The sequence below is a fragment of the Megalops cyprinoides genome, chromosome 20 (genome assembly GCF_013368585.1).
Source record: "Megalops cyprinoides isolate fMegCyp1 chromosome 20, fMegCyp1.pri, whole genome shotgun sequence".
In the NCBI taxonomy this organism is placed as follows: Eukaryota; Metazoa; Chordata; class Actinopteri; order Elopiformes; family Megalopidae; genus Megalops; species Megalops cyprinoides.
In genome coordinates this window covers 26,297,500-26,308,090 of record NC_050602.1, presented here as the reverse complement: position 1 = coordinate 26,308,090, position 10,591 = coordinate 26,297,500, and the positions used below count along the sequence as shown (strand labels likewise).

Below are 10,591 nucleotides of genomic sequence, written 5' to 3'. Positions count from 1 at the left end.
TCTGGACGTTTTCCTACATTTAAAAAAAAAAAAGATCTAAAGTAGGGAAGCCAAAGGCAGTAAACACGTTTTTCGCCACACATGAGCACAGCACAGTGGTTCTGTACTTTGATGTTCTGTGCTCTTTACTTCCAATCATTAAATCAGTCAACAAGTTAAAATGGAAATGGGAAAAAGGGCAAATATTATCTAGGCTAATTGACTCCTCTCAGGATAATCTCACAATTTAATCAAGCCGCAGAAAGTCTCCTTCCGTCCACGGGGGAAATCACTGTAGCAATGCTAGACATGCATTTGGCAAACGTTTTTTTTTTTTTTTTGCCCTTTTTGAGGTAAGAATTGATTAAATAAAAGGCTGAGCAAAAGGAGAAAAAAGCTTCACGGTCAAGAGGGACTCGTTTAGCACACCGGCAGCCAACAAATGGTGACAATAGATTATTGTCTTTTTGCACAAATCAGTCCGTGGGAATTTTCATTGATTCAGGTGTTGCTCCCATGATGGCCTGTGTTTTTACTGACCCTGGTGTGGTTTTGTTTTTTTCACTCACACAGCCAGCAGCTGTTTCTTGATACAGTCACTGGAGTCATGCATGTGGCCTGGTAACCTGTGGTGTGTCTGAATATGACGTGTGCATGATCTGCCATGATTCAACGTGTTGTAGAGATGTTACTGGTGTAGACATGTATACGGGCAGACTGGGATCTCACTTTTGGCAAGCCTTAAGGTCATGACCCACCATGCTGGTTCTCCCGTAGGCGCAGCAAACACAATGTAGCTGACCTTTTGCATTACAGAAAATAACAGTACTCAATTTGATTCTTAAAGAGAATCTGTTCTATAGGTGTGATTACTCTTGGCTGGAGTGTATAGGTGTGATTACTTGTGAGTGGAGTGTATAGGTGTGATTACTTTTGTGTGGAGTGTATATGTGTGATTATTCTTTGGTGGAGTGTATTGGTATGATTACTTTTGGCTGGAGTGTATAGGTATGATTGCTCCTGACTACCACATGAAAGAAAGTAACCCCGTCTTTAAATTGCTACAGAGTTAAGGATGAAATGCATTGTGTAAAAATGAACCGAGGCCTTAACGTTCCAATAATTCATCATTGTGCTCTGACTCTGGAGTGATAAATGGACTTTTTGTGAAGGAGGGGACCTTCAAGTCAGGTTACTTTCTTAAAATTATGAGCACTGAACGCCACAGTGCCTCTTTGCAAGCGGGCAGATGGCATGAGGGGGAAAGATAATTTGGTGGAGACACAGGCAGACAGAGGAGCATTGAACCTCTCAGATTTACTTATCGACAGCTGCCTGAACAGGGACAGCAGTGTAATATCCACTACATTGCTCTCATTTATTACTACCTCCCATTATGTTCTATTAACACAAAGGGGGGGGGGGTTGGGGGTGTGAAGAAAAGAAAACAAACTAGTTTGTGGAAAAGTGTTTGTGTCATGGCCCACAACACTCCAGATATCACAAGTTAAAAGGCATAATGAGATTTAGATTTCCTATTCTGCCTCGATGAATTACAGGGCCTGGGGCCCTCTGTACCATGGGGGTGGGGGGCAATTTTTTTAACATGATTTACATTCTCAATGTAATGCATTAAAACGTTGACTGGGCAAAAGGGATTCACAAGATGCAGCATTAGAAACTCAATTTCTGTGATGAATCGCCTGCAGCTACTGAATCACAAACCGTTTTTTTTTTTTTTTACCTCTCTCTTTCTATGGCTCAGAAGTTTTTTTTTTGGTCCAAATCTCCTTAAACCTCTCCCCTAATCTGCTAGAAGTGTGAGGGTGAAAGGATTTCGGCCTAAAAAAAGCATTCGTTCCTCCTCTTGTTGCGTTTTGCATTTGTAAATGCTGGGTCAGTAATATTTAAAAAATCGTTTTGCAAACCCCCCCCACACACACACCCTGCAGGTTTGCTCTGGTTTACTTACTGACATTCTTTTCAGCCTCCCCTCTCTCGGTTGCGTGTACTTCTCAACATCGTGGTGGAACGCGAATGCGGTCACACCACTCTTATGCCCACCTTTCTGGATTCAGTGGTTATTAACCAGTCACTCGTAACACAGTCACAGCTGGGCAATCGGCTCTCCTGGGAATGCTGCATTTTACACCAAATTCTGGGCTCTCGCTATGAATATAAACACATTACTGTACGAATGCCTCAAAGATAGGAAACGTTTCTTTATACTTATACACTTGCTTCCATTTGCAAAGAACTCTCCCACTAAAACATGAAGCAATTCCAGTATGAAGGTTACATCACGAAGAATAATTTCCTGATTACCAGTACCTGGTGAAATCCGTTACTTATGAATTCTGACCTCAAACAGATTTTTTAAAACTTTTAGGCACCTATTTGATTCAATTTGATTATGACATGAAAGAGATAAGTAATTGTACTAAGTAAACCCTCAGCCAATCCTGCAACACACACCTGAGGACCCCCTCTTATCTCTTAAAGAGATACAAAGCTACAAGTTGTCTTGAAAAGATGGCAGATTTGGGCAGTCTAAGCCAGGATTTGATAATAAGAGAGCCCCGGCTGTCAAACGCCAGGCATTTGTCTCCATTTATTGCGGTCTGTTATCAAAAGGACTCCTGTTAATACACTGGGAGGCTTGACACCACCAGTAGTGAGGGAACACTGGGTGTGTTGCAAATCCCCTGTGAGACAGCAGCGTTTCCTCTGCAAAGCCCGGGTGCGAGACTGGGAGGGAAGAAGGCTGGGACGCGAGGGGTCTGAGTGGGGGATGAGAAGTCACATGTCCGGCTCTCTGAGGTCCAAAACCCACATGCCCCGTGACGGTGAGGCAACTGTGTGAGCACCAACTCAGGAGCAAGGCCTTATGGGTACTCAGCTGATGTCATAATCCGCTAAGGTGGTTTATTATGTCTGTTCTTGTAATTCAGCACTCAGGTCTACTGGCATCCTTTGGATGTCATGGGGTCCTTAAAGTCCCCTAAAGGAGTAGGAGGAACTCCAAGTGCACTCATCAGACTCCCAGCCTCTCAACACAACACACTCAGCACTTCACAAGTACTTTATAAATGCAGCTCATTGTTTTCCTCCAAAATTATATAAAATTACAATAAAATAATACAATGGGATAAGGATGAGGATAAGGATAAAATCAAATGTATGGGTACAACAAAGCTTTTGAAAAGGGTATAGCCTCCTGTGCATAGCATGTCATAGCTTTCCATTGATTTTGAACATCACTCGGTTATTTTTCCCATTCTCTCTAATACTCAAGCCGAATTAGCCGGAGCACACATGTTATTATACTTGTATCACATACACGTCACACACGCAGAATGCAAAGTAAGTGTGTTGAGAACATTCTTACGCTGTGTGTAAAATGAACCTCTTTGTGGGCTTGGTTGTGAGGAGCAGGGTGGTTTCTGGCTGTCATCCCCACGAAGAAAGGAGCCTCAATGCAGCCCTGACACAAGCATAATCGAAAAAGGGCGACAACCTCAAAAAAAAAAGCCCCGCATTAAAGGAAATCCAAATATTCCCGCATTACCAGGGGATGAGAATGTAAAATCAACTTAGTATCACCACAATGCAGTGTGTGACAGTGTGCTGTAATGAGCCCTTGCAGAATTAAACACTCATTAAACAGGTTTGCCATGCAAAGCTACTGTCAGATATATGTCAGAAGTAAAAAGACGGGGAAAAAAACCCCACTAACCATACCAGCCTGTTCCAGCCAGCACCTTTGAGTTTACATGGGTGGTATCATGACCAATTAATATTACTCATGTAATAACTCAGATTTTCTGTTTGAATTTTGGACTGCAGTTTTGCATGCCTTCATCAAAACAAATATGGGAGAAAAAATGTCAAATAAATAAATTCTCAGATTTGACTTAATGTTTAAAATTAGACTCTGTATTTATATTTCTTTTAACTGTTATGTTCTTCAGTGCTGTGAAAGATCCTGAGCATCAGTTTTGCAGGGCTGTGTTCTATAAATCATGTTTGTACAGACATGTCTCAGTGAAACTTTTCTGTAGAAGGTAAAATATAATTATAAAAGCAAAGTTTGTTGTGTGTGAACGTGCAGCCAGTGGTTCACTTTTCTCATGGTATGATAATGAGCCACAGAGCCATGTTGCTGGAAGGATCGTAGGAAACATAGGGGCAGCATTTATTTGGAATTGTTCCTCTTTGGAACGTGTGAGGTAATGTAAGAGAAACTGTAAGTCAGGTTGATGATAATACTTTAATTGATAGAGCTGTTTTTGCAAACATGAATGTACTGTCATGTGGAGAAGATGTGCTTTGTACCTGTGAGAGCTCTGCAAAGCTTGTGTGCTGACAGCCTTTTTGTTCGAGGCAGTGAGTGCACGACTTGGAAACAAAGTGATCAGCCTCATCAAGGGGAGACAATTCAAGGATACTTCTGCCATTTGAGTCATGTTTCCTTTATATATCGGCTGCATGAATATCTGAATTTCTGAATAGACGTTTATCTGTCAGAGGTTTGAAAGTAGGTAAGAGGCTTCTAACGGAACCATTATTACAGTCATAACCCTCATTACCTCTTAGACTTTAAAACTGCGGTAACAAACTGAACTGGAAAATTGCAGACAACCTATTGTGTTTTATTGATTATTGATCTTGAAAATCTATAGTCAATACCCCCCAAGTCATATTTACAGCAGACACTCTGCGCACGCTTAAGACCAGATGTGGCCGGTTGTTTGATTTGAATTGTAGTAGCGTAGCAACATCCTCTATGCATCAGCCTTACTTGGACAGTGTGAATAGGGTAGTTTTGATCGGTCTGACTGTCTCTGTGACCGTCTCCCAAAGCTGTGAGAAGACCTCCTGGTGCACTTCTTCACGCATTGCTGAACAGTGGCGTCTGCATTTCCATCAGCTGATTAAACTTTTATGCCTTTATCCTTCCACGTTTGGGGAGCAGACATTCTGGGGGCTCCCTGCTGAATGTGCTCATGCCAACAGCCACTGTGACACTTAGAGAACATTCATAACTTTTCTCATTTTACACTACAATAGTTTGATCACAGAGGTCACCACAAACCAGACACAGCTTTTTATTGCTTGAGTGATCGGTGCCTTGGAAATTTCACTGCCCACCATGTGGTCCAGCAGACCTCCTCTGGAGCATGTTGAAGACAGCAGGCTGTGAGAGGCTGTAGCTCTGCCACTTCCTGTAGCTCTGCCACTTCCTGTAGCTCTGCCACTGCCTGTAGCTTTGCCACTTCATTGTAGCTTTGCCACTTCCTGTTCTCTCCTGCCACACCAGGTTACTGCACTCAGGGGAAAACAAGGCTGCTACCTTCCAAATCAGGCAAGATCCTGCCATGATAACCGGCTTTTTGTGGAGCTTTGCACACCTCTCTGCACAGGCTGGAAGGCAGCCTCAGACTGGTGCATTAAATCTGAGAGGACCACATTTCTGGGGAAACCAGCCAGTTGTTTTGAGTGGTTTCTTGTGTTTTGCCTGAGACGTGTTTCTCAATCTTTAGAAAAATATTCCAGTTAAAATCACAATAAATACTTTTTAACACAATTAAAAAATATTTTTTGTGTTTGTTACTTTAACATTGAATTACAGAGTTGACCATATTAATGCTAACCATAAAAAAAAACATTTGTATAAACCCAAACAACAAGTTTTGGCATGGCTACATCATCTTATACTTGTAACGTTCCTGTTAAACAATCTGACATTATGTAGAGATCCACATGCAAGGTTTGAACACTTTGTCATGGTTTCCGCCTTTAAGTATCACATTTTTTACCATTAGATCTGAGTATTTCATTTTTATGTAGCAAGGTCTTCTGTAACGATTCTATCCTTTAAACGTGGGACCCTCCACGGCCTTGCAAATGACACATTTGAAAAAACCTGTTTGTTATTACAATTTATGAAAATATGTGGTTATTCAAAACTGACTAATTTTTTATTGATAATGTAGCATTTTGGTTGGTCTGAAATTAAACCATTCAAATCTCAGGCTCAAGATTTTATTTCAGTTGTGATCAAGGTCTGATTAATTTGAACCTTGGCAGACCAGGCTAAAGCTAAATGCTCCTGATATTTCTATAGTCTCATGTATCAGGTACAGAATTCCCTTTATGTAAAGAGTCGCTTTATCAAATATTTTGTTTAAAATAAGCATAATGCATGCATGTGTGCGAATGTAACACTGCACTGGGTTCTATTTGTTTGAATCTTCATGTTTATTTGCATAAGAGGAGAGTTTGTACTTTCATGCAACCTTACATTTTCTTTAATTAAATATGACACTCAGATGTAAGGTACTGTGTCTGTGTAAGTAACACATGGCTGATATTGTATGAAAATACAGGTGCTTTAGTTCAGGTAAAGAAAAAGCGGAATGAATGTTTACATCTGCGGTGTACATATTATGAACTGTGTCATTACTAAGTTGTTATTTGATTTAAATTACACTTGCTTTTGGAGTAATCTCTTGAGGATATTCTTTTTGCCATCTAAAAGGGAAGGCCATGTCTATAATTCTTTTTGTCGTTATGGTAATGCGCCTGTTCTCTGAAAAGGCTTTAATCTGTTTTTCAGAAGGGCCATGTGGGACCTGGCCTTGCTCTGCTCTCACCTCTGTAAACAGTGCAGTATATTTCCGCCATTCCCGCGGCTGTGGGAGGGCCAGCCCGCTGCCTCGCGCCTTTCCAACACACAAACACCCTTTCAGCGTTATTAAAGCGGGAATGATTAACTCCCTAGAAATGAACTATCCTTGGAGGGCTTTATAAAGATCAGTGGTTTCGCTGCGTTTGATCCAGTTGTTTAATAAGGGAGTGAGTAGATTGGAGATTTGTTGCGTTAATTTATAGAACCACAAACCTGTTCTTCCTGCCGCACAAATCAATCGCCAGGAAAAAAAATTGATTAATAAAATGTGCCATAAATGAGATGATTTAATTAGTGCTCAGAAGAAATCTCATTGACACTCTGCATAACTAACATGACTGACCGTGAATATACCTTTAATATGAGTGTGCAGTGAAATTCTTCCCTTTCTCTACTGCGCGGGTAGAACTAACATGGACAGAAAATCTCTGAGATGAACACGATCATTGACCATTATGCCATTTCCTGCCACAGACCCCTCCCTCCAGCACCATATTGAAGTTAATGGGGGGACATTAGGTCGCCAAGCCAGCTCTGACCCTTGCAGTGACCACCCGTATGATTGTGGCCACCTGGGGCCTGTTGTGGTGGTATTTTTCAGATTGTTGCAAAAAAAAAAAGTGTGCTTTGTTAGAGGGGGGTGGGCACATCATAAGGCCTCAAAAATAATTAGAGGGCCCTGTTAGGAAGTCAGGTGCGGACAGGCCTGGCAGTCAGGCTTGTCTTTAACAGAAAATTATTGATCTGTGCCGCCCTGGGGAGCACTTCCACAGAGCACTTAAATAAGCATTCAGGCACAGCCAGTTGTGACCTTAATTGCTGCTGAGCGAAAACAGTTATCCATCAAGGCCGTAAAACGGGGGGTGGCAGGGTGGGGGGGTCTGAGAACGCCGCCGCGTGGCGTGTGAGGCTGTTTTCGTTGAGCCTCTCGCCGCGCTCAGCCGGCTCTCTCAGGGGCTCCATTCCTCCTGCACCCGCCTGTGTTAGCCACTCAGCCTGTTTGTGTCATCTCTGCTGGTCGCAGCCAGCCCGCCGCCAGCCATGCTGGAACAGGGGGTCATCCCACGCTCTCTCTACTGCTTCTGCTGGTGTGTCAAAGACGGACTAAACACCTTTTGTTGTGCAGCAATTGTGGCAATGACACAACCAGAGCTGCTGTCTGTGCTGCTTCTCCTTTCAGTACGGTGGCCTCTGCAGGTCAAGGACAACCTGAAGGACAGACGGGACTATTCTGTATGAAAATAAAACCCAGAGAAGGTGTTTTGTTGGACACATCAGGCATTTATAATCATGGCTTCGCTTGGACCACTGAATTGATGTGTGCTTTGTGTGTCCAATCAAACACTACCCTCTTGGCTTCGCTCCTAAACATGTAAAGTTTTTTCAGACTGAACAGTGAGAGAATTACTGATCATATTCAGAGACCGGCCCTAGGCACTCTTTGAAGTAAGAGACCTCAACTGAACTGGACCAATTACAGTCACTTGTACTACACTTGAAATACTCTGTTTACTTTTTAACTGATTTTTTTTTTCAGTTTATGATTAGAACCGGGGCAATAATACTAAAGTAATGATATCCATAAAGTCTTCCAATGGAGAAAACCACTCCTGTGTTATGTCAGTATTGGACTTTTTGTTGTCCCGCTCATCAATAAGGACAGAAGAGACAGTTTAGAGACAGCAGGGAGAAAGAGCGCAAGCGGCTATAACAACAGGCTGTTTGAGGGCTTTCAGCTTTCCACTTGGTCTGGCAGTCCCGTGCTCTTAATCCCATTGAGCGGTGTTGGATAACTGCGGGGAGGGCGGCCAGAGGACCCGCATGGAGGCTGAGGCATGCCAGCTGCAGCAGAAACACAGTGCGGTGAAACAGTGCCAAGCCCACTGTGCCAGGCCTCTGAGGGTCCAAGCTTACTGCGCCAGGCCTCTGAGGGTCCAAGCCCACTGTGCCAGGCCTCTGAGGGTCCAAGCTTACTGCGCCAGGCCTCTGAGGGTCCAAGCCCACTGCGCCAGGCTTCTGAGGGTCCAAGCTTACTGCGCCAGGCCTCTGAGGGTCCAAGCCCACCACGCCAGGCTTCTGAGGGTCCAAGCCCACCACGCCATGCTTCTGAGGGTCCAAGCCCACTGCGCCAGGCCTCTGAGGGTCCAAGCCCACTGCGCCAGGCCTCTGAGGGTCCAAGCTCACCGCACCAGGCCTCTGAGGGTCCAAGCCCACCACGCCAGGCCTCTGAGGGTCCAAGCCCACTGTGCCAGGCCTCTGAGGGTCCAAGCTCACTGCACCAGGCCTTCGAGGGTCCAAGCCCACTGTGCCAGGCCTCTGAGGGTCAAAGGCCACTGTGCCAGGTCTCTGAGGGTCCAAGCTCACTGCACCAGGCCTTCGAGGGTCCCAGCCCACCATGCCAGGCTTCCAGGGGTCCACGGAGTGCACCTCTGCCCCACAGAAACTTTCTGAGAGGCTGCTGCAATGGGCAGAGGTTGTGCTCTGAAGCTAAGAATGTTACCCCAGCAAATACCGTCCTCTGGATATCATTGCCACGCAGTAGCATCCAGATCACAAACGCGGCTTCAACGTTATAGAAACATTGCATTCAGTGTTGTTCGATAGCATTAGCTCATGTTAATTCCTCCGGTACAATTAGCAACAAGGCACAGGTACAGCATGTACAGTACCAGTCAAAAGGTTGGGCACACCTACTCATAGAAGGGTTTTTCTTTATTTCTTCCATTTTCCATTTTTTTTTTATAATAGTGATATTAGAAGAGTAATAGCGATGTCATCGAAACTATGAAATAACACAAATTAAATTATGCAGTGACCAAAAGAAGTATTAAACAAATCAAAACTTACTGTATCTTTTAGATTCTTGAAAGTAAGCAAAAATATTTTTTAAAATTAATTTTTTTAAGCAAATTCATACATCAACATCAACTTCACTATTTATATTTGTCTAAGAAACAAATTTCAAACATTTAAGTGTAAGTCTTCAGATCAAAATGTACCTGAATGCGTGTTTCCCATTTTCATACCTTAATCAGGTGTGTCCAAACGTTTGACTGGTACTGTATTTTTATTTATTTTTTTGTTTCCTGAGAGAAAGAAAACGACCATGGTAAAGAATTTCAGGGGAATATAAGACTAGATCTTGCTCCTAGAGCTACTCGTACGCTGTCTCCGGTATTGAACTTCTGCAAAAATGTCATCCTGCCATTTGTAATTAGAAGTTGAAGGGGTTTCCATCTATTACACTGGCTCATAAAAGTCCATACGCATGCACCGCAATAAAAGAGGAACAAAGCGGAAAAAAGAAGCTTCCGTTATTATGTGCTCCAGTACGGAGGACATTTAATATGAAGGATTAGAGAGAGAGAGAGGAAAAAAAAGATTTCCATTTGAAATGGACGCAGCTGTTGTCTGCTAATTAAATGTCCTTGAGAGGAAGAGGTACTGTAACGTTTGTTCCTGTGTAACAATAGGCAGCTCTTTTAATGCACTGCCGCGGCCTTGCTGTTTGGACCTCTACCCCAGGTTGTTCCTGCCTCTGCACCGGCCCTCTCAGGCTGATGGGTCGGCCTCCTTTAAAATTTGATGGGTTCACCTCCGCCGTGAGGCACGTGCTGAGGTCTTTGTCATATTTAGGCTGTTTTTCATCTTATGGAGGGTTCTGATTCATCTCAAAGGTGTGCTTGTTTCTGAGCATTTTATTTTGAAACGTTTGTGGGTTGATATTTTTCGAGTTTGCACCCCTTCCAGAAACAGTTGGCCTGATTTGGACAGACGTAGCAGCCAGAAACCTGTGGAGTTTTATGATGTCTAACAACATCCTCTTGGATGTAGAAGAAGGGTGCATGGCTTAACAGGACTATCTACATTTTCATCACTTATCATTTATCCCTTCATTCTTTGTCATGTATTTGTGAGCAA

The 10,591-nt window shown here is 43.3% G+C and overlaps 1 protein-coding gene across 1 annotated transcript; it reads left to right on the top strand.

Annotated features, from left to right (window-relative positions):
* The first annotated feature begins 8,491 nt into the window (after window positions 1–8,491).
* On the top strand, window positions 8,492–9,121 carry LOC118795430 (keratin-associated protein 4-9-like). Its single transcript, XM_036553892.1, has one exon. It carries the CDS (start codon window positions 8,492–8,494, stop codon window positions 9,119–9,121), a length of 630 nt encoding a protein of 209 aa, XP_036409785.1.
* The last annotated feature ends 1,470 nt before the right edge of the window (window positions 9,122–10,591 follow it).